Source organism: Mustelus asterias, chromosome 17 (genome assembly GCF_964213995.1).
Source record: "Mustelus asterias chromosome 17, sMusAst1.hap1.1, whole genome shotgun sequence".
NCBI classification, from domain to species: domain Eukaryota; kingdom Metazoa; phylum Chordata; class Chondrichthyes; order Carcharhiniformes; family Triakidae; genus Mustelus; species Mustelus asterias.
In genome coordinates, this window is record NC_135817.1 from 55,830,764 (window position 1) to 55,855,432 (window position 24,669).

The 24,669-nt window shown below is 41.8% G+C and overlaps 2 protein-coding genes across 2 annotated transcripts in view; both read left to right on the forward strand.

Annotated features, from left to right (window-relative positions):
* The window catches only part of casr (calcium-sensing receptor), a 59,479-nt gene extending 45,885 nt beyond the window's left edge, over positions 1-13,594 (forward strand). Inside the window, exons 5-7 of the mRNA XM_078232713.1 lie at positions 3,198-3,428; positions 5,985-6,108; positions 8,636-13,594. Coding sequence (XP_078088839.1) covers positions 3,198-3,428; positions 5,985-6,108; positions 8,636-10,047 — 1,767 coding nt within the window. The 3' untranslated portion in view covers positions 10,048-13,594. The remainder of the gene's footprint in view (positions 1-3,197; positions 3,429-5,984; positions 6,109-8,635) is intronic.
* Positions 13,595-22,966: 9,372 nt separating this feature from the next.
* LOC144506507 (uncharacterized) overlaps positions 22,967-24,669 on the forward strand; it is a 60,732-nt gene continuing 59,029 nt past the window's right edge. Inside the window, exon 1 of the mRNA XM_078232715.1 lies at positions 22,967-23,230. Within this exon, the coding sequence (XP_078088841.1) occupies positions 23,090-23,230 (141 nt within the window). The 5' untranslated portion in view covers positions 22,967-23,089. The remainder of the gene's footprint in view (positions 23,231-24,669) is intronic.

The following is a 24,669-nucleotide window of genomic DNA, read 5'->3' on the forward strand; positions in this document are numbered from 1 at the left end:
ATAGGTCTGTCATATGAGGAGAGACGAAGTCAGTTGGGATTATATTCATTGGAGTTTAGAAGAGTGAGAGGGGATCTCATAGAAACTTATAAAATTCTAACAGGGTTAGACAGGGTAGATTCAGAAATAATTTTCCCGATGTTGGGGGAGTCCAGAACTAGAACTAGGGGGTCTTCGTTTGAGGATAAAGGGTAAACCTTCTAGGATTGAGCTGAGGAGAAATTTCCTCACCCAGAGTGTGGTGAATGTGTGGAATTCACTACCACAGAAAGTAGTTGAGGCCAAAACGTTGTGTGATTTCAAGGAGAGATTAGATAAAGCTCTTGCGGCTGAAGGGGGTCAAGGATATGGGGGAAGGTGTGATCAGGGTATTGAATTCAATGATCAGCCATGATCAAAATGAACAGCAGGCCGGGCTCGAAGGGCCAAATGGCCTACTTCTGCTTCTAGTTTCGATGTTTCTGTGAATGAAAGAGTCCTCGTACAAAACACCAAGTGGAATAGAAGAACTAAACATAGAGCAGTTTTGTTAAGTTAAACCATGACAGCAAGGCAAAGTGTTACAATTACAGACTTGTAAAAGGCAAGTTTAAGATGGATGTCAGCAAACAATTTTTCATCCAAGTGATCAGGACCTGGATGGTGAGTAAATGGTATTGACATGCAGATCAGCTGTGATCTATTTAGTGAAACATGATTGGAGGGTTTAGTGGTTTATTCCTATTCCAATAGAATTGTCTCTTGGTAAGACAATAGAGGCAAAACCTCTGGTATTATTTGAGAAGTGATTAATGGCATGATGGATGATCATCAGTTTCTTAGAAAGAAAGATGTAATGAATTAATCCCCTCATCAGTACTTTGAGATCATTGTGAAATCTGTGAACCAACTTTACATCACATTCTAAAGCCAGATAAGCATTTGAGGGAGAAGGGTATAGAGGGTTACGATGATAGATTTAGATGAAGAAAAATAGGATTGTGCTTGAGTGGAGCCTGGACTGCTGGGGCCAAATGCTCTGTGCCTGTGCCGTATATCATAATTAAATGTGTATACAATACCCAGGTAGCCACACTCCAGATGCACTTTGGTGATTGATTTAAGTAACGACCATTTGTTTAATTTAGGGGAGGTGATGGCTTAGTGGTATTATCGCTAGACTATTAATCTCAGCTAATGTTCTGGAGACCCGAGTTCGAATCCCGCCAAGGCAGCTGGTGGAATTTGAATTCAATAAAAGAAATCTGGAATTACCGATGACCATTGTCAATCATCAGAAAAACCCATCTGGTTCACTAATGTCCTTGAGGGAAGGAAATCTGCCGTCCTTACCTGGTTTGGCCAACATGTGACTCTAGAGCCACAGCAATGTGGTTGACTCTCAACTGCCCTCTGAACAAGAGTAACTAGGGATGGGCAATAAATGCTGGCCTGTCAGCGATGCCCTTGTCCCATGAATGAATAAAAGAAAAACTACACTAAATTATCAAATTTCCTTTCAGCAGCTGGAAACATTAACTTTTAGGGACAATAACGCAAAATTGAGCAAGTTGTTCGTGTTGCCTCCATACCCAATCCTCCAACCTAACTCCCACCGCCACTGATCAGGAACATCAACAAAACAGTTGAACTAAATAGCTCACATAATATTTTTTTTGAGTTACACCTGTTGCCCACTGTTTGATGTATAAGGACAGCAGTCATCTACAGTGTCTGTCTCTGTGAGAAGCTTTATTGAACTGAACAGAAATGTCAGCCTACAGTGACTTTGCCTCGTGGCAGAGCCACATGACTACAGCAAGCCAAGTGTGACATCAGACAAACATTCACCTTCTATTTTGCCTTTATCTTTCCTCTTTTGTTATATTTTTCCTGGTTTGCTTTAGGAAGTTTTGTTATGTTTCTTATTTAAAGATACCAGCCTCTGTCAGAAGCTATTATTTTGATTTCTTGCTTGAATTGGAAAATGTAGTTTTGCTACATTTCATGATGTGTCTGTTTTAATTCATGCACTTCAAGTCTATTTGACAAATTGGGAAATTTGTTTTTCCAGTTAAATGCCATGTGGCATTTTTTACATTGAAACACGGGTTAACCTTTTACAATGATGTCTTTTAAAATTTTCTTTGATTTACTAAATATATTCAGAACACAGTCTGATTGCTGATCAAGTTGACTGAAGTCTCTGATATTAGTACCTCAGCACCGTATAGGGAGAGAGCAAATATAAAGCAAGAACGGAGACAGAGGAAGTCAGAGACAGAGATATATAATTTGAGAGGGGATCAGTGGATACAGTAGCACAAGGAGAGAGGCAAATGGTCTCATTATTCATCTGTTTTGTCCTTATTTCGTTTTGAGCATTTTTTAACATTTATTCTTTCATGGAATGTAGGCATCACTGGCAAGACGAGCATTTGTTGCCCAGCCTTAATTGCCCTTGAACTGAGTGGCTTGTCACACCATTTTATACCATTGACATGCCAAGGCAGTCAACCATATTGCTGTGTGTCTGGAGCCACGGTGGCACAGTGGTTAGCAACTGATGCCTCCCAGCGCCAGGGACCCGGGTTCAATTCCTGGCTTGGGTCACTGTTTGTATGGAGTTTGCACGTTCTCCTTGTGTCTGCATGGATTTCCTCCGGGTGCTCCAGTTTCCTCCCACACTCCAAAGATGTGCGGGTTAGGTGGATTGGCCATGCTAAATTGCCCCTTAGTGTCAGGGGGATTAGTGGTTAAAATACTTGGGGTTACGGGGATAGGGCCTGGGTGGGATTGTTGTCAATGCAGGTTCATTGGGCTGAATGGCCTCCTCCTGCACTGTCAGGATTCTATGATTCTATGACATGTAGGTCAGATTTCCTTCCCTAAAGGACATTAGTGAACAAGATGGTTTTTTACAACCATCGAAAATAGTCAAATGGTGATACGACAATCACAATTACTGAGACTAGATTTCCATTTCCAGATCATTAATTGAGTTTAAGCTCCTCTAGCTGCTGTGGGACTTGAACCCTTGTCCCCAGAATCCTAGCTGGATTACTAGTCCAATGACATTACCTCTACAACATTGTTGTCATAGTTACACAATACTTTTAAAAACATTTTTGCGGAGCAACACCATGGGTTATAAACTAATATGCTTGAATGAATTGAATGTGCGACGTTTGTTACAAGACTTTTAAATTTCTACCTAGGTTCTCAATCACCTATTGCATCTGAAGTTTACAAACAGCATGGGCGAGCAGGTCGATTTTGATGAGCAAGGTGACCTCAAAGGAAATTATACCATTATCAACTGGCAACTGTCCCCTGAGGATGAATCTGTAGTATTTCAGGAAGTTGGCAATTACAATGCAGACGCTAAACCAAGTGACAGACTCAACATAAATGACAAGAAAATCTTGTGGAGTGGCTTCTCAAAAGTGGTATGCGATTAATTTTAATCACACATTTTATTTTATTCAATATACTGTTTGCTAGATTTAAAATTTTAATCATTTTCATGAACAATGGTGACATCTCTCCTTAGGGCAAGATAAAGAAAAATAATTTTACTAAAAATGACTATCGTTCGTTTATGACAGATTAGCAAAGGTATTTCCTTCTGATTTTACTCAGAGGAAGATAAATCTGAATATATTTTAACAGATAGCTGTAATTATTGTCACTTGTCAAAATATAATATGCTATTTTTCTGCTAATGATAATTGTCCAAATTATATTTAGTACTATTGCTATTTTCCCAAACCATGTTGGAATTTAATTTCAAGTTGCTTCCGCAAAGTAGAGATATAGCATAGACTGGTTTGCACTATGACCTGTAATGTATTTCTTGTAATATATCGTCATTTGTATTTGGTCTCTCACAATTCATTAAAAACTGCATGCTCAAAGTTCCAACCGTTTAGCCTTTGGTCCTCCATTCACCTCGTTTTTGCAGCTACTAATCTGATTATTCATACCCTCACCTTGACCTTTAAAACCCAAGTTCCCATTGAAACCATTATCATCCATCAGCCAGTTTATTCCTCCAGTACAGCCCTCATCTATGTTCCTTGAGTCCAATTGGAGCAGAGAAATAATGGATATGGTAGACATCTGGTTTAGCCATTCATTCTCAGAACCACATAAAGCATCTTTGGATACTGCTCTTGTCTGTTGAACTGTTCGTTATTCCAGAATCATCCTGGAATCCAAAGATAACCCCATCTTGTTTTCCCCACTGTAGATCAGCTTGTTAAAACCCTCTCCCATGTCGTCTCCACCTTCACCTTCACCAAAAACGAGGAGTTCATTGACTTCTTTGTCACCAAAATTGAGCCTATTGAATCAACTGCCTTAGCCACTTCCTTCACTTTTTCGAGCCCGTTAATGCTCCCCCATGCTTCAGCCCTGATCTAGCATCCTCCTCTGGTTTTTCTCTTGTTTCCCATCATGTCCATGAGATCCACCTTCTGCTCTCTGTCCCAATCCCATTACGCTCCTATTCGCCCAACTTCCCCTTCTGATTTGCATGCTAGCTAGTATCATTAGCAGGTCTCGCTCTTCAGGTACTGTTCCTCACTCCTTTAAATCTGCTATTATCAACGCTCCGCTCAAACAAAACAACACTTTACCCCTCTGTCCTTGTAAACTACCTTCCCATTCCAACTTACCTTTCCTCTCCAAAATCCTTGAAAGTTGTTCTGCCCCAAAATCCATGCCCATCTTTCCCCGAACGCAATCAGGTTTCCACCCCTAGCACAGGGCCAAAAACTGCTCTTATCAAAGTCACAAATGACGTTCTGTGCAATGTGATAAAAGTAACCTTCCCCTCCACATCCCCCTTGATCTGTCTGTGCCTTTGGCACAGTTAATCACACCATCCTCCTCCAATGCCTCTCCACTGTCATCCTGCTGGGTGAGACTGCTTTCACCTGGTTCCATTCTTGTTTATCTAATCATTGCCTGAAGGTCACCAGCAATGACTTCACTTCCCACTCCGGCAAGGTTATGTCTGCTGATGCACAAGATTCTCTCCTTGATCGCCTCTTACTTATTATTTATGTCCTGCCTTTCAGTGACATCATCTGAAAATGCAACATTAGTTTCCATGCGTACACTGATGACACCCATGTCTATTCCACCACAACCTCTCCTGATCCTTCCACCATCTTTAAATTGCCAACACCACATTTAATTTACATAATTACCTTTAACAGCAGTAGAACATTTGGAGACAACGCTTTAAAATTAAGAAACAGTTTGCCTGGATAATTTCGACCAAGAGGTCTGGTGGTCACAATTATAACAAACAGTTGGATCCATGACACAAACAGAAAATGCTGGAAAATCTCAGTAGGGCTGACAGCATCTGTGGAGAGAGAACAGAGCCAGTGTTTCGAGTTTGGATGACCCTTCATCAAACTCGAAACGTTGGCTCTATTCTCTCTCCACAGATGCTGTCAGATCTGCTGAGATTTTCCATCATTTTCTGTTTTGGTTTCAGATTCCAGCATCTGCAGTATTTTGCTTTTACTTTAGTTGGATCCATGATTTTGGATCTGTCTGAGGGACACGGCAGCAATGTTCTTTTGGACTGTGAAGACTTTTGTTAAAACAATCGGGAATCTGTCGATTTTGAATGGAACAAATTCAAGAACAACTTTGTACGAACTAACTTTGTACATGTACTCAAAATTCATGTAAACACAGTTGCTTTCAATTGTTGTATGTGGATCAATGTCACACACAGAAATCTACTTGCAATGTAAATGGGGCTGAGGTGACAGCAAAGGAACAAAGTTGTATGTCAGAACTCTTTTCAATGGAAAAAGCTCTTGAATGAAATGAAATGCTGAGTAACATAATAATGGCAAATAAAATTGGGAGTGAACTTACACAGAAGATATCCTGCTCACTAACCACAAATTCAACTCCAAGGATTTTAACGGAACTGCGCAATCAAAGTTTCAACTTTTTTTATTTATTGACGTTTCCAGGTTCCCTTTTCCAACTGCAGTCGTGACTGCGTGCCGGGCACCAGGAAGGGGATAATTGAAGGGGAGCCCACTTGCTGCTTTGAGTGTATAGCATGCGCAGAAGGAGAATTTAGTGATGAAAGCGGTAAGCAAGACTACCTGTCCTGTTGTATGTGCCTGTAACAGAGGCTGATATCAAACAAGTAAGTTCGAATCTCAGCGAATTCTGCCTCCAGAAACAGGGGTGGAATTTTACGAGAATGATTCTAAGTATCCAGCTTGCGTAGTTCCTGATTCGTTTTTTTGGGCGAGTTTTCAAACCCAATCTTATGCACTTAGACATCAAAAATATAGGCTAAACCATTTCTAGCTGCTGCAGGCAGTGGGCAGGGCTTAATATAGCAGCCAGCCTGTAGAGGGAGTTATTGCGCATACGCAGGCCTCTGAGTCTGGACATGCGCAGTAGCAACTGTAGAGGGAGCTACTGCACATGTGTAGACCTCTGATTCTGCACATGTAACAGAGAGTGAGTTGTCAGGCCCCTGCTGTTGCAGGCAGCCTCACAAGCTCCCATCACCGCCCCCCCCCCTCCCCAGAGCAACCGCAGGGGCCCATGGCGGATTGCGAGCCCCACCCACATGGACAACTAGCCGCCACAGCCCCTTCACTGCCCAGACCGAAGGGGCCCCTCCCCCTCATCCAATTGTGATGCAGAGCAACAACTGGTCCCCCTCTCACCGTGATGAGGCTGCCCCTTCAGGTCCCGCCCCCATAGTCCCTGCCACCATAGTCCCTGCTCCCATAGGCCCCTGCTCCCATAGGCCCCTGCCCCCATAGGCCCTACACCCCATAGGCCCCACACCCCATAGGCCCCACACCCCAAAGGCCCCAATCCATGGCACTGCCCAGTCGGCAGTACCAATGTGCAAGGTTGGCAGTGCCAAGGGGCCATGGTGGTACTGCCAGTCTTGCACTTCCCAAGGGGCACCCCCCCCCCCCCCTTGCCCTCGGCCTCCCGGAGGCTCAATGGCCTCCGATTCCACTGGTGAGGCCAACACGACTGCTCTCCGTTCATGGGGGAGGGGGGCAGATGTTTTCCTTGCCAGAGAAAATTTTCCCGGTGAGGCCTATAAAGGCAAGCAAGCCCAGACGATTGAGTGCTGGACTCGCTAAAACATGGAAATAAAGACTTAAATGTATTTACATTATTTATTCAGCCTGTAGCCCATTTCCAGCGAGTGGCTGACCTCGCCAGAAATCCAGCTCTCGTAAGATCACGAGAATCAGGCGTGATCCTGATTTCTCGGCCCTCGCGCAATTTTGCCGTCTCGCTCTGCCCATCAATGGGCGCGGCGAGCTGGTAAAATTCCACCCGTAGGCACTAACATGAAAATATTGCAGCTGACATCCACCTTGCATCACTGCGAAGATAACCAGGTATTTGAAGGAGATTGACTCTACAAAATTATTTGTTTTTAGGGGCCAACATATATAGAGGGAGAAATTCAACTCGGCTACACCTGAATCATGGGCAGCCATCAGTTATAAATAAGGAAGAAACACTTAAAAGTTTATTTATTAGTCACAAGTAAGGCTTACATTAACACTGCAATGAAGTTACTGTGAAATTCCCCTCCTCGCCACAGTCCGGCTCCTGTTCGGGTCAATACACCTAACCAGCACGTCTTTCAGAATGTGGGAGGAAACCAGAGCACCTGAAGGAAACCCACGCAGACACGGGGAGAACGTGCAAACTTTACACAGACAGTGACCCAAGCCGGGAATCGGACCCAGGTCTCTGGCGTCGTGAAGCAGCAGTGCTAACCACTGTGCCACCATGCCGCCCCCCCCCCCTCCCCCCCATTTGGCTGACCCATTAATGTTAAAGGCCCATCTAGTGTAATATTAATGCAGGGCTGTAGATGGGTGAGTGCCCCAAAAGCCTGAAGTGGATGCAAAGCTGCTGAAGTATATATTCAAGTTATCTGAAGATGGGAGGAGATGCAGTAAGACCGGAGTCCTTGAAGAATTAATGTCAGAATACAGCATGATAGTTGAAGGTTCTGCCAGCAATCTTGAAGTATTGGGCTAGCAGAATGCAGAGATGACCAGAGTCAGAAGAGTAAAGAATGCAAATTGGGATATAAAACCGGCACAAAGTGATGCCTTGCAAGGATTTGCAAACAAAGTGTCTAATTTGCAAGAAATGCACTGGGGTGTAAAGCTATTGGAGTTTTTTGAGAACAGGCATGATATATATTTTTTAATTCATTCATGGGACATAGGCGTCGCTGGCTGGCCAGACTTATTGTCCATCCCTAGTTGCCCTTGAGAAGGTGGCATAACTTAATACAGGTTAGAATGTGAAAAGTGGAGAGAAGGTGGCTGATACTTTTGAGATGCCAATGGGTTGTTAGTGAACAAACTACATTAGCGGTTGAAAATTTAACATTAAGATATTAGTCAATCTCAAAATCCAGCTTGGAGATAACAAAACTTATTGCTAGTGGTTGTAATATGGGGGCAATAACATCTTTGTCTGGAAGTAAGGCAATACGGAATGATTATCCACTTTTATTGAGTAAAGAGCTAATGCTTTGAAGGCTTATTTGCACCAAAGAAATAACTGACTATACTTGATTCACTGTTTGCTTTGTTTTTTTCCCCTTTAGATGCAAGTGCTTGCACAAAGTGTCCCAATGATTTTTGGTCAAATGAGAATCATACATCTTGCATAGCCAAGGAGATTGAATACCTATCATGGACTGAACCTTTTGGAATTGCTCTGACAATATTTGCCATTTTAGGAATACTGATGACTTCCTTTGTTTTGGGTGTATTCATTAAGTTCAGAAATACTCCTATTGTGAAAGCCACTAACAGAGAACTCTCCTATCTCCTCCTCTTCTCCTTAATCTGCTGCTTCTCCAGCTCGTTGATCTTTATTGGAGAACCCAAAGATTGGACCTGTAGGTTGCGTCAGCCTGCATTTGGAATCAGCTTCGTGCTGTGTATTTCTTGCATTCTGGTGAAAACAAATCGTGTACTATTAGTCTTCGAGGCCAAAATCCCAACCAGCCTTCATCGAAAGTGGGTGGGCCTCAATTTGCAATTCTTACTGGTTTTCCTCTGTATTCTTGTTCAAATAGTTACTTGTGTCATCTGGCTTTATACAGCACCCCCTTCAAGCTACAGAAACCATGAACTCGAAGATGAAATCATTTTTATTACCTGTGATGAAGGTTCCTTGATGGCACTTGGGTTTCTCATTGGCTACACATGCCTCCTTGCCGCCATTTGTTTCTTTTTTGCCTTTAAGTCTCGCAAACTCCCGGAGAACTTCAATGAAGCCAAATTTATTACCTTCAGCATGCTGATATTTTTCATAGTCTGGATCTCATTCATCCCTGCTTATGTAAGCACCTACGGGAAATTTGTTTCAGCTGTCGAAGTCATTGCCATACTTGCATCAAGTTTTGGGTTGCTTGGGTGCATTTATTTTAACAAATGCTATATAATTTTGTTTAAACCATCAAGAAATACCATTGAAGAGGTGAGATGCAGCACAGCTGCCCACGCTTTTAAAGTGGCAGCCAGGGCAACTTTGCGACGCAGCACTTTATCCCGGAAGAGGTCCAACAGCATAGGTGGTTCGACTCTTTCTTCTCCATCATCTTCAATCTGCAGCAGAAGCGTCCATGATGAGCCCATCACCGTGGAGATGCAGAGGTGCAGCAAGCAAAAGGTCAGTTTTGGCAGTGGAACTGTCACCTTATCCCTGAGCTTTGAGGAAACTGGAAGATATGCAACTGTTAGCAGGAACATGAGGAGGAGAAATTCAATGGAAGCCAAATATAGCGATGATTTTTTGATAAAGCACAATACCTTGATCCCTCTTCAGAATTGTGATACAGGAAATGACACGCGATGCAAGATAATGGGAAACAATGGATCGGGAACTCTTGAGTCGTTGGATGGGAGCAAAGAATATGCCAAAAATACTGAAGAAACGTCCTCCAACACGTCAATAAATTCAAGAAACCTTGTTGATGGCGCCATTGTGGATAACGCTATAAATTCTTAACAGTGCAATATATTCAGATCGTCCCAGCATGTTTGTGAATTGCTGTTGGTGCAAAACGTAAGTTATGCTGTTGCTGTCTGTATCAAAAATTAAAACTGAATATTACACCCAGAAAACTACCCAAATGGCAATTCAGGACGTTGGAGTGTTGCCAAAACTGAGAGGGAAATTTCGGAGAATAATTTTGACCTGGCAGGCCAGTTCCTGGACTTTCTATAATAATGAGATACACATTATTAAAAAAAAATATGAATGCAAGCCCGGAAATGCTACAGAATAGGAAAATCGGAAAGAAAACAACCAAGTAATACAGAATGGCCTATGGATCCACAATTTAACAGCTTTATGCTTTCAACAGTTGCCATATAACAAAGACGAAAGAGTATTGTGTACTTGAAAGGTCATTAAAGTTGTGACTGCACAAACTTCTGTATGTTTTCAAAATGATATGCTGAGTTAATATATTGAGACACACCCAAGTAGTTAAAGAATAAGGGACAAAATGTTGAAAACAGCATTGAAAATGTTGATGAAAGCACAAAGAACCTTTCAAAATCCTTCAAGGCAATCCACATTTAGAACAATGAGTTACCCCTATGCAATAGCACTGCTGCGTACACAGATTGTTTATTTTGCATTAATATGACAGTTACACCAATCGTCTGGAAACTCTGTGGCAGTTGTTCAATTTTGTCAGACATGAGGTCTATTAAATTAAGTAGAAAATGGCTCAGGAAGCAAACAATGTCATTCGTGGTAACATATTATATTGCATCTCCATGGTTATTGTCATAGCGATACATGTGTTTAGATTGTAGTTTAATACGACAGTATGGATATTATTGTTGGAAGAGTAGAAAGCAACCAAGTTGACTCTAGATATCAGGAATTTAGGTTATGAGAAGCTATAGAGATTGGACTTGTTTTCTTTGCAAATGGGAAACTTTCATAAGCACAGATTGAAGTCTTCAATATTATGAATAGAAATGGTGAAGAGTTCATATGCCAGGTGGTGCAGGTTAAATAATTAGAAAGATAGGAATAAGAAGAAAGAACCTTTTCATCTTCAGGGTAATAGAGTTGTGGAGTAAGTTACCAAGGAAAGCCATTGAAACGGACGGCATAATGTGGGTCAAGTGACAATAACATGTGTTTCTGTAGAGAGAAAGCTCAGTGGAATATGCTGATAGATAACATTGATGTTTCAAAAAGAATGAACTCTCTGGAGTTGACAGCCATTTAGTTTCTAAGAAGTGGTGGTGCTGAAGTTTGGTAAAACGAGCACTATATTGATTCTTGTGTCAAATTATCTTTCAGTTCCAGTATTAAGGCCAATGCTGCCTTTAACTTACTGGCGCTAAGACAGTAATGTGATACGGTGGTAGACATTTGATGTTGTGATTTATGTGAAAATTAGGTAGTATTAATGGGTAATAGTGAAAATAGGGCATTATGTCACACATTGGAGCATTAATAATAGAAAGTTATAGAATTTGTCAGGTAATGGTAGTGTTGTAATTTAACACCCACGATAGCAAAATTGAACCCACATTAAAATTAACCCACTATAATCAGCAGTCAGTCCCATCAAGAAAGGAGGAGAGAAAATGAAAAAAGGATTACATTTAAAGAGAGCCTCTGAATAAAATATCCTGGTGAGATGTGTGCTGTAGGAATATATGAACAGTTTCCCAAACCAAAAGAGAAAACGCTGGAAAATCTCAGCAGATCTGGCAGCATCTGTAAGGGGAGAAAAGAGCTGACGTTTCGAGTCCAGACGACCTTTTGTCAGATTCCAGCATCCGCAGTAATTTGCTTTTATTTTGAACAGTTTCCCATCTGTTCTGTCAATAATCTCCATGCCTGGAGGTAATTTGCTGGAGGTGAGTTGCAGTATTGAAGCAAAGGAAATGGAGAAGAGAGTTGGTGCGATGACACAGCCTTGTTTAACTGCAGTTTTCAGTGAGATAGGATTTGTGAGGGTTCCACTGGTGAGGATCATGTTATGTTATCATGGAATATCATCACAATGTTCCACAAGTCTTTGTGGTTGACAGAGTCTTTTTTGATGTTGATAAAGACCATGTACTGTGGTTGGTTGGTTCAGAGACTTGGCCAACCTACATAAGGCACCCCAATGCACTATAGAAGCACTACCAGCAGCGCCTTCACTCAATCCTCCAAATCCATTGGCAAGAAGGATGGTCAAATGTTACAGCCCAGCATTGAGGCACTCATCACTTCAAACTAGTTCTACAGGGTGGGAATGTCATTTGTGTGCCCGACACCAGATTCCCGAAGCAACTCCTCCAGTCGGAACTTGTTTGCTGCAGGAGACTCCCAGAAGGACAGCAGAAACTCTTTAGGGACATTCTCAAAGCATCTCTGAAGAGGTCAAACATCCTAGCTGATTCCTGGTTTGTGACCAACCAAATGGAGAATGCTCATTTGGGGAAACACTGAACAAACATATTGAGAGACCTCAGCGGGAATGTGCAGAGACAAAGTCAGAGGCAGCGCACAAACATCACCTACCTAACCCTTCAAGTACCACATGCTCTCAGAGTCTGCCGATCATGCATTGGACTTATCCGCCATCTCAGAACCCATCAAACCAGAGTGGAAGCAAGTCATTCTCGATCACAAGTGACTGCTTAAGAAGAAAAAAATAAATATATGATGGATGTGATAATAATAAATCATTGCTTAGTACCATTCGAATTGATACGACAGCAGTGATACAAAGGTGATTCAGCGAGAATAAAAACAATCTAACATTGACAAAACAGAAGGCGAAGCAGAATAGTACTTACTGACAGTGGTGATCAAGTGGCAGAACATCACGAGTAATAGTGGCATTCCTTCAATACAAGTCAGATGTTGAAGCAGTGTGATAATGGGAATGCTATAATGTGAAATCGGTGAGACAGCGGCAATAAAGCATTTTAACATTAATGAAGCTTTAGTAATGGAAGGGTGTGACATCAATCAGACAATGCTAATGGAACTGTGTGGCATTTGTAAGATTGGCGAGGCAACAGTGACAAGTACAATCAAATTGAAATTAGTCCATCGCTTTCAACTAGAGTTTATATTACACACAAGTGCCTGTTCTTTTTATTTATGTGTCTTAAGATTGACGTTTTCTGATCTGTACTGTGTAACAGAATAAATTACAATGGATGACACAATTAGATGAGCTGAGCTGGAAGATGACGTAAACAGCCAGATAACCGAATTACACTTATCCTATCCGATTGGATGACACGCAGTTGATATATGTGATCAGATAGTGACATTGTGGTTCTTACATTATTGAGTTGGCTAGAGAAAAAGCAAGTTAAGATTGGGAATTTAGAACTATGTGAAGCTGTAACCAAGATTGGCAGCTGAGATGACGAAACTGTTTTCTTGCATTTATATTTGAAACATGGACCTCAAGGAACTGTAACAAGAACATGTGATGACTTTGTAACAAAAAATTGTTCACATTATGTTAAATGCAAATTGTATTTTAAACATCAAATGTGTAAAATTGGTAATTGCATATCTATATGTTAAATACATATTTCTTGATAAATAGTTGTTCATAAGAATCAAAACATCTTGTAGCTCTTGAATTTTTTTTGTACACTGTTCATTTGTGTATTCTTTGAGCAGGTTTCTGATTTATATTCAAGCATAAATGATATCCATTTTGGAATCTCCATTGAAATATCTGTGCGTAATTGACTCTGCAACTAATTATCTCTTCATTGAAGGCTTTCAAGAATGACAAACCAAAATTAAATTTACAGGTTCCCTTAGATTTTCCAAAGTCCAGAAATGAAACTTAAACATGAACTCTGTAGGTCATTTCATTCTTAATTATCTAATTACCATGGGCTGTTGCGGTCATTTTCAGATCACACCCATGGCACACCCTTGTCAAGTTGCCATCACTAAGCTGAAGTTGCTACCAATTATTCCTCCTCTGAATAATCATTTCGAAGAGCACAAGATTAGATCATAGATGACATACACACCATACTTTCGGTCTGGCTAGAACTCAGACAAGAAAACATTGAAAGATGTATAAAGGACATACTCAAGTAGAGAAGGAAAATGATTGCTCCTTTTAAAACCAATATTCCTGCCTTAGCAAACCAATTTTTCTTTTCTTCCTTGTCCACCATAAGCACAGAGTTGGCTCCCTTCAAGCAACACTTCTCCCTGCTAATGGGGACTCTAATTAGGCATCTTGAACCCAACAATTACATATATTTTTGATCCTGAAACCCCTTCCTCCACTTTAACAAGCTTATATCCCTACATCGCTTACTTCATGAGAATTGGCACCCACTCCCCAACTATTAGTCTTACCTTCATGTACTTTTATTTTCTTGCAAGCTAAATTTGTCCACAATGCTCCCATCAAGAAAAACACTTGATGGCATCTTCACAACATTAAATATATTGCCCTTCAAGTCGAAGGCCATAGAGCTCATGGAAAAAAAGCACAGCTCTTGTCCTGGGAGATGAGATGTCATTAGCATCTTCCCAGCATCATGTTACTGACTAATCACCTGTACTATCATCCCCACATCCAAGCAATAAACAGACATAACCCTATGCCCACCATTGCCTCCACTTAATCCCAAAGGATAATGTTCACCATACTTAGTTTCAGTCCCCCTTGTGTGACAGATCCATCATAGTAAAAAGCGGCACAGGACGAATTCGAAGATGATGAAGACCAAGAGCTACACAGGGGATCACAGATGCACAATAATGCTGTCTCTAAGGACAGCAACACGCATGAAGCAACACCAAACTGCCTAAAACAAAGTGACATGAAATGAGGATCCATGATGCTTTTGTTCAATTGCTTCCCATGCTTCCATTTCTCAAATAAATCTTAGAAGGTGTTTTAGAAAAGCCGATGGAAGGATATGTGTCAATACCCAGGGCAAACAATAGGCTGACTGTTGGCACTTTGCAAATATTACATTAAAATAAGCTGTGAACAAAAATGGTGCTTTGATATTCATGATGTTTAGTCATACAGGAAAGGGTGCATTGGTGCTGACTTATTCGCTCAGATGATGAATAGCCTACAGATAAAGAAGCAAACAGAGCTGTGTTATCATACGGTGGGACAGATAATGAGATAAGAAAGTGTCCCTTTATTTAAAAGTGGGAGAGAAAGATGCAAATCTCAACGGCAGATTTTATCCACAGAAATTAAGTTTTCAGGGTTAACAAGTGCTGTGATGTCTCTTTCAGAAAACACTGCCTGAGTCTCCTTTGCTCCTGTTTGTGATGCACCTATCCTTCCATGGTAATGGTTCAATGGAATATTCCTACTGGGAACTCCATTGTTACACTGAGAAGCCCTAAGTGCTAATAAAGGGGTGGACGGAGAGATATGAAACTTTGCCTGCAGTAAGGGGTAAAGAGGGTTGATGCAGATGCGATGTTTCCCCTGGTTGGGGAATCTAGAACCAGGGGACACAATTGCAAATTAAGGGGAAAGCCACTTAGGACTGAGATGAAGAGAAATTATTTTACTCAGAGGGTTGTAATCTTTGGAACTCTCTACCCCAGGTGGCTCAGTCATTGGACATACTTAAAGCAGAAATTAACATATTTCTAAATATGAAAGATGTAAAGGGATTTTGGGATAATGTGTGAAAAACAATTGAAGTAGATCATACTGAATGGGCGGCATGGTGGCACAGGGAGTTGGGTTCGATTTCAGCCTTGGGTCTGTGTGGAGTTTGCACATTCTCCCTGTGTCTGTGTGGGTTTCCTCTGGGTGCTCTGGTTTCCTCCTACAGTCCAAAGATGTGCAGGTTAGGTGGATTAGTCATGCTAAATGCACAGGTTTACAGAGATAGGACCTAACTGGTGGGCCTGGGTAAGATACTCTTTCAGAGAGTCGGTGCAGACTCGATGAGACAAATGGGCTCATTCTGCACTGTAGGGGTTCAATGGATTGTATGGAATGATGGAGTAGGCCCAATGGGCTGAATGGCCTACTCCAGTGTTACATAGAACATAGAACAGCACAGCACAGAACAGGCCCTTCGGCCCACGATGTTGTGCCGAGCTTTATCTGAAACCAAGATCAAGCTATCCCACTCCCTATCATCCTGGTGTGCTCCATGTACCTATCCAATAACCACTTAAATGTTCCTAAAGTGTTCCTATGTTCCTCTCAGTATCTACCCTGTCAAGCCCTTCAGAATCTTGTATGTTTCAATGAGATAACCTCTTACTCTTCTAAACCTCAGAAAATATAGGACCAATGTACTCAGCCTCTCAACAGTGAATAGCAATCTCATCTCAGGGACCAATCTAGGCACCCTTTGCTGTACTGCATTCAATACAAATATATACTTCTTAAATATGGAGACCAAAACTCCCCACGGTGCTCCAGATGAGGTCTCACTAAAACCCTGTGTAACTGTAGCAAGACATCTTTATTCTCGTACTCCAATCCACTTCAATAAAGGCCAACATGCCATTTGCCTTCATAATTGCCTGATGTATCTGCATGCTAACTTTCTGTGTTCCTTGTATGAGCACACCCAGGTCTCTCTGAGCATCAACATTTAAAAGTTTCATACCTTTTTGAGAAATATTCTGTTTTTCTATTCTTACAACCAAAGTGAATAACTTCACCCTTTCCCACATTATAATGCATCAGCCAAATTATTGCCCACTCACTTAACAAGTCTATATCTCTTTTCGGCCTCTCTGATTCCTCTTCACAGTTTACATTTCCACCTTGATTTCTATTAGCAGTAAACTTAGATATATTATTCTATCTCTTTATCTAAGTCATTAACATGGATTGTAATTTTTAAAAAATTCTAACATGGGATTTGGGCATTGTTGGTCAGGCCAGTATTTATTGCCCATTCCTAATTGTCCTTGGACTGAATGGCTTACCAGACCATTTCAGAGGACATATTGCTGTGGGTCTGGAGTTGCATATAGGCCAGACTAGATTAGGATGGCAGATTTCCTTCTCTAAAGGACATTTGTGAACAGATAGGCTTTTACAAAAATCAACGATAGCTTCATGGTGACCATTAGCCTTTTAATTCCAGATTTTTAAAAATCAAATTCAAATTTCACCATCTGCCACGGCAAGATTTGAACCTTGGTCTCCAGATCATTACACTGGGTCCCTGGATTACTAGTCCATTGACAATACCACTACTTTACCACCTTCCCATGGTAGTTGAGGACCCAGCTCTGATTCTTGAAGCACTCCATTAGTTACATACTTCCAACTTGAAAGGGCCCCATTTATGCCTACTCTTTGCTTCCTGTCCATTACCCAATCCTCTACTCATGCTAATATATTATTCCCAACTCCATGAATCCTTAGCTTGCCAATCAATCTTTTATCAAGGGTTCTTATCTAACCCTTTTGGAAATCAAGGTACACTACACCTACTGGTTCCCCTTTATCTAATTTACTGATTACATCCTCAAAAAGCTGTATCAAATTTGTCAAATAGGATTTCCCTTTCGTGAAGCAGGGTTCACTTTGTCTGATTATACAATTATTTTAAGTGCATTGTTAAAATTTCCTTAATAATAGATTCCAGCACTTTTCCGATGACTGATATCAGGCTAACTGGCCTGTAGTTCCCTGTACCCTCTTCGTCCTTTCCAAAATAGCAGTACTACATTTACTAACTTCTAATTTGCTGGGACCATTCCAGAATCTAGGAAGTTTGGAAAATGATAGCCAGTGTATCCACTATACGTGTAGCATTCTGTTTTAGAACTCTAGGATGTGGACCATCAGGTTCTAGGAGTGTATTGAATCATTCATAAATTGACTTGCAAAGTAACTATAAATCCATTTGAAGCAGTTTCTTTTTTATAAGAACTGACTTCCTAAATTGTTGTTGCTGTATAATACTATATTTTACTAGCTTTGCATATACGTGAAGCAAATATCTTTTAATAAAAACAGAATTAACAACATAGCAGAGTGAATGCATTATTTACCTCAGGGCAACTACAAAAGGGCAATGAACACTTCTTTGCCCCTTCCACCCACATTCAGAGAATAAATCATTTTCGAAAAATCTCAATTCAGGATTTGACAATTTGCAAAACTGTTGAAATGAGATCTTTGAGTGTGTAACAAGTAGGGTGGATAAAGGTTAAACAGTAGATGTATATACTTGGATTTCTAAAAGACATTCGAAAGGTGCTATATAAAAGTGCTACATAAAAGACTACTGCACAAGGTAAGTGCCACAGTGTTGGAAGTGATTCATTAGCTTGGATAGAGGATTAGTTAACTAACAGTAAACATAATTGGGATTAATGGGTCATTTTCGACTTGGCAAACAGTAACTGGTGGGGTGCTACAGGGCTCAGTGCTGGGGCCTCAATGATTAATGATCGATTAATGACTGCTTTGTAGCCAAATTTGCTGACAATACAAAGATGGGAAGGAAAGCAAGTTGTGAGCAGGATACAAAAGAATTTGCAAAAGGATATAGATAGGTCATGAGTTGACTAAAATATGGAAGATGGAGTATAATGTGGGAAAAAGTGAGGATGTCCACTTAGGCAGGAAGACTACAAAAACAGAATATTATTTAACTGGAGAGCAAATACAGAATGCTGTGGTATAGTGGGATCTTGGTGTCCTTGTATATGAATCATGTAAAGTTAGCATGTAGGCACAACAAGTAGTTAGGAAGGCAAATGAAATGTTGGTCGTTTCTATTACAAGGGGATAGAGCATAAAAATAGGGAAGTCTTGCTACAACTATGACATAACCAGCCATTAAGATCATAGGGCCATCACATTCCCCGCCTTATCTCATTTGCGACAAGTTATCAAGTTAAACATCAGGACAAACATTTCCACCACCCCAACCCCATAAAAAGTAAGATGAAAGGCTTTACTAACAACAATGATGTGTGTTTATTTTGCACTTTTAATGTAGTGAAATATCCCAAGACACTTCAGAGGAGTTATCAAAAAGAATTTGATAGACAGCCAGAGAAGGAGATGTTAGGATGAAACTCAGTCAGGGAAGTTAGTGTTAGGGAGTATCTTAAAGGAAGAAAGAGAAGTGGCGAAGTGTATGGAGGGTATTGCAGAGCTTATGGTCTTGGCAACTGAAGGCACGGTAAACAATATTGAAAAATGATCAAAAGGCAAGAATTGGAGAAACACAAATATCGTAGGAGTTGTGGGGATTAAGGATATTAGAAATTAGGGAAAGGTTAGGCTGTGGAGGGATTTGAAAACAAGGATGGAATTTTAAAAGCAAGGCATTACAGGAAGCCTGTGTCAGAGAGCACAATGTTGACAGATGAATGGGGTTTAATGCAAGTTAGGATACAGGCAGCAAAGTTTTAGTGGGCATTTAAATTTATGTAGGAAGGAAGATGGCTGAAAGTGCATTGGAATAACCAAGTCCAGAAGTAACCAAGGCATGGATGAAGCTTTTAACAGACGAGCTGAGGGAAGGGTGGAGTCGGGCGATGATATGAAGATGGATATGGGTAGTCTTGGCGATGATGTGAATATGTGGTCAGAAACTCATCTTGGGAGAATATGACACCATGGTTACACCCAGTCTGCTTCAATCTCCGGCAGTTCCCAGGGAGAAGTGTAGAGTTAGTGATTCAGGAATGGGGGTTGTGGTGGAGCCAAAGACAATAGCTTCAACTTCCCCATTGGAAGAAATTTCTGCTCATCCAGAAATGGATGTTGGAGAAGCAATGTGACCATTTAGGGACATTGGAGGAGTTGAGCGAGGTGGTGGTGAGGTAGAGCTGCTTGATGTCAGTATACATATGGAATCTGACATTATGATTTTGGATGATATCTGTTAGGGACCAGATCAGAAACTTCAAGGTATATTATGAAGTTAGACTAGACTCTAACTATTTTTGATTTTGGCATTAGGGTGAGCATAAGGTATTTTGCTCCAGGTATAATTCAATTGACCCACTAGAAAGCTCTTACTGAAACAAACATTATTTAACAACACAGTTAAAATATAACAAAAAGAATTGGCGTAACTTTTACCAATTGAAATATTTAAACATGACGCGGTATAATTTTTAATAGCTAGCTATCTCTTTAGTTCCGATGTAAGTAATATCCCCATAGACATACATCCTTTTTCAGACTCAGTTAGCACAAAAACAGATATGTTCACATGGATGCTACGTTTCCAGCCTTTTAATTCATAGAATCATAGAAACCCTACAGTGCAGAAAGAGGCCGTTTGGCCCATCGAGTCTGCACCGACCACAATCCCACCCAGGCCCTACCCCCATATCTCTACATATTTACCCGCCAATCCCTCTAACCTACACATCTCAGGACTCTAAGGGGCAATTTTGTTTAGCATGGCGATTCAACCTAACCCGCACATCTTTGGATTGTGGGAGGAAACCAGAGCACCTGGAGGAAACCCACGCAGGCACGAGGAGAATGTGCAAACTCCACACAGACAGTGACCCAAGCTGGGAATCGAACCCAGGTCCCTGGAGCTGTGAAGCAGCAGTGCTAACCACTGTGCCATCGTGCCGCCCAAACTCCTCTGGACAGATACAGAAATACATCTGCCTCTGACTCCAATACAGCAGTCTCCAGAGAAAGATCTGTCTTTAAACAGAAAAGAACGTCTGAGAAAGAGACCCATTTTCAATCAGATCCCAGTCTTCAAATCAAGAGAGGCACTTTTCTCTAACAATTCCAAACAGCAACTGACTTGATTTCTCTGTGTAAGCCTATTCCCGCCCAGTTATGTGATTTTTCCTGTCAATCAACCTTATCAAGCCCTACTCTAAAAAGCCCCAGAGAAAAACACTAAAATGACAGAACTGCATTAGCCCAGATTAAAACAAACATCCCAGCAATTAGGAGCAATTATGGTTCTGCAGTAACAACATGTAGGCTGCCGTTTACGGACAAGCGGCACCAATAAATAGAAATGACTGCTAAAAAAAATCCTGCACAAGAAATGTGATACAAATACATTTCTTTAGGGACAATATCATCATATATCGCTGAGGGACCACAGGAATATGAGAAATAAGAGGAGGTCGATGATAGATTCCTGGAGGACACAAGAGAACCTTTGTTGAAAATTGTTTGAAGATGAATTCCCTTCCAAGGTTTGGAAGGTGTGGGTGGCACGGTGGTTAGCACTGCTGCCTCACAGTGCCAGGGACCCAGGTTGGATTCCTGGCTTGGGGTCACTGTTTGTGAGGAGTCTGCATGTTCTTCTTGTGTCTACATGGGTATTCTCTGGGTGCTCCGGTTTCCTCCCACAGTCCAAAGACGTGCTGGTTAAGTGCATTGGCCATGCTAAATTCTTCCTCAGTGTACCCGAACAGGTGCTGGAGTGTGGCGGCTAGGGGATTTTCACAATAGCTTCATTGCAGTGTTAACTTGTGACACTAATAAATAAACTTTAATGTTGGTGATTTTTAATTAAATCATACCGTGATTAGATTGGATAGCTGGATGAAACAAAGGGAGATGAAGTGATTTGTGAATGGGGAGGTGAATAAATGTGACCAGGACTATTTGCTTTTTGTTTGGATAGCAAATGTCAAGATGGCCTGGTTGGGCCAGGTGACCTATTTCCTTCTTGTGCTTTCTACTCTTTTCACTGAAACGCTTAAAGAGACATTGGGTTTCCCAAATAACCATTTTTTATTATTCATTTCAGGATGTGGGCTGTTGCTTTCTCGGCCAGCATTTATTGCCCATCCCCAGTCACCCTTCAGAAGGTAATGAGAGTAACCTCTGAACAATATTCAAGATGGCACTGGAGCGAGGTGACTTCTTGCGAGCTGTCCCCAGCATATCCTCTAATTCTATCTTTTATTGTCATTCTATGCTCTTATAGCCTAACTCTAACTCAACAGTACATTCTGCACCCTCTTCTTTCCTTCTCCCGTATGTACTCTATGAACAGTAGGTTTTGTCTGTATCGCGCACAAGAAACAATACTTTTCACTGCATCCCTGGCGGCAAGGTGGCACAATGGTTAGCACTGCTGCCTCACAGCGCCAGGGACCCGGGTTCGATTCCTGGCTTGGGTCACTGTCTGTGCAGATTCTGCATGTTCTCCCCGTGTCTGCGTGTGTTTCCTCTGGGTACTCCGGTTTCCTCCCACAGTCCAAAAGACGTGCTGGTTAGGTGTATTGGCCATGCTAAATTCTCCCTCAGCGTACCCGAACAGGCGCCGGAGTGTGGTGACTCGGGGATTTTCATAGTAACTTCATTGCAATGTTAATGTAAGTCTACTTGTGACACCAATAAATCAATACATAATGTGACAACAATAAATCAAATCAATGGGCACAAGTGATTCAATCCAAAACATAGAATAGGAAACTTAGGTTGGGCACGCTGCATGTATATTCCTCGATGTGGAGATGCCGGCGTTGGACTGGGGTGAACACAGTAAGAAGTCTCACAACACCAGGTTAAAGTCCAACAGGTTTATTTGGTAGCAAATACCATAAGCTTTCGGAGCACTGCTCCTTCGTCAGATGGAGTGGACACAGAGCACATTTCCACTCCATCTGACGAAGGAGCAGCGCTCCGAAAGCTTATGGTATTTGCTACCAAATAAACCTGTTGGACTTTAACCTGGTGTTGTGAGGCTTCTTACTGTGTATATTCCTCACCAGTCCAACGCCAGCATCTCCACATCATGTATATTCCTCACCCAGGGGAATTTCACATTAACTTCATTGCAGTGTTCACGCAAGCCTACATGTGACACTAATAAATAAACTTGAACTCTCGCCTGCTTTGGGTGTATGGGCTTGTTTTAGTCGGCTAAATGAGGATGAACGACCTGCCCCTTTAATGACAGATGCTGGGAATCTGCAGCAGTGGAAATCCCGGGCTGGATCTGATCAGCCCAGTGGGCTGTGTGGAGCGGACAGGGGTGCGCTCACTCAGTCTGCGGAGCTCTCGGAAGGTGCACCTTGTGCTGGGCACGGAGCAGAGCCCGGGGCACTTGGTTTTGCTGCAGCCATGGTGCTGATTTGGCTGCTGCTCCTGGCGCTTGTCTTTTATCTGGGCTTCTTTCAGCGCTGGAGCGGGGTTTGGACAAAGCCGGTGGTGCGGGAGCGGGGCAAAGCGGAATGCCCGCTCCGTTATGGTATCAAGGACATGGTGAGTGAGTCAGGCCAGGGGGCTGGGAGGGCAAGAGCCTTGGCCAAGTGCGACTGACACTCTGTCCACCCAGCTCCCCACAACTTTTGGCATTTGTCTCCTTTTAGATTTTTACTACTTGTATTTCTTTTAATTCTCCCTCTCTTTAATTTTTCAACCCCGCCTCCCAATATATTTTGCCGCGTTTAAATTCCTTCCCCAGGACTTGCTCAAGTGTCAACATCGCCCCCCCCCCCCACTCCCCTCCAAGGACACGAAGTGTAAACAGATAACACAAAAGCAGATTAGATTTTCCTTTCCTGTCACTGGCCCATAAATGATGAGACTTGAATGAAGTTCCGAAATCAAATACGATAAGAGAAGCAATTTAAGTCACAGTCTCGTACCCTGGGACCCATGGAGTCTGCACCTACAAAACTGCACCAAATCTCCAATAATCCTACTTTCCAACACTTGGCCTTGAATGTTGCAACATTTCGAGTAATCCAACCTTTTAAAGGTTGTGAGGTTTCCTGCCTCTACTACCGGCTGGAACAGTGGTTGGCACTGCTGCCTGGCCTTGGGTTGACTGTGGAGTTTGCACATATTCCCCGTGTCTGCGTGGGTTTCCTCTGGGTTCTCCGGTTTCTTTCTACAGTCCGGAAATGTGCATGTTGGGTGGATTGGCCATGCTAAATTAGCCCTAGTATCAGGATAAATACATGGGGTTGCGGGAATAGGATCTGGGTGGGATTGTGCAAGTTCGATGGGCTGAATGGCCTCTTTCTGCACTGTAGGAATTCTATGATTCTGCCCTGCCAGGCAGTGCATTCCAAACTCCCACCATCCTCTGGGTGAAAAAACTTTTCCTCAAATCCCTTCTAAATCGCCTGCCTCGCACCTTAAAGTTATTCCCCCTGGTTATTGGGCCTTCAACTAAGGGGAACAGCTGCTTCTTAACCACCCTGTCCAAACCCCTCATGATCTTATTATACTTCTCAATCAGGTCCTCTCCCCACCCCCCACCACTCTCTGCTCTAAAGAAAACAACCGAGCATATCCAGCCAAGTTCACTAGTACAGAAAGTTCCAGAAATGGGTGTGAAATCTTAATTGCCAACCCCAAAAGTGGGTCGTGTAATATGGTACAGTATTTGACTCAACGCCACTCACATTTTGAACTGGCCATTCTGGAATATGGCACAAGTTGCTTCTCATTAAATTTGGTTCTGAAAAGTCTAGCCTTGGAATATTTTACGCATTACACTGGTGACATGTTCATAAATATTGAATGAAACATCATCACACAACATGGGTGAAATCCTAGTGCAACCTTGTTGAATCCACTGAAAGCAAAACCAAATCTTCCTTTTGATAGGTTAGAATCTGGCAGTAATCAGATTTTACCAACGCAGGAATTTATAATTGGAATAACGGACTGTGTGGATGATAACCTTTCAT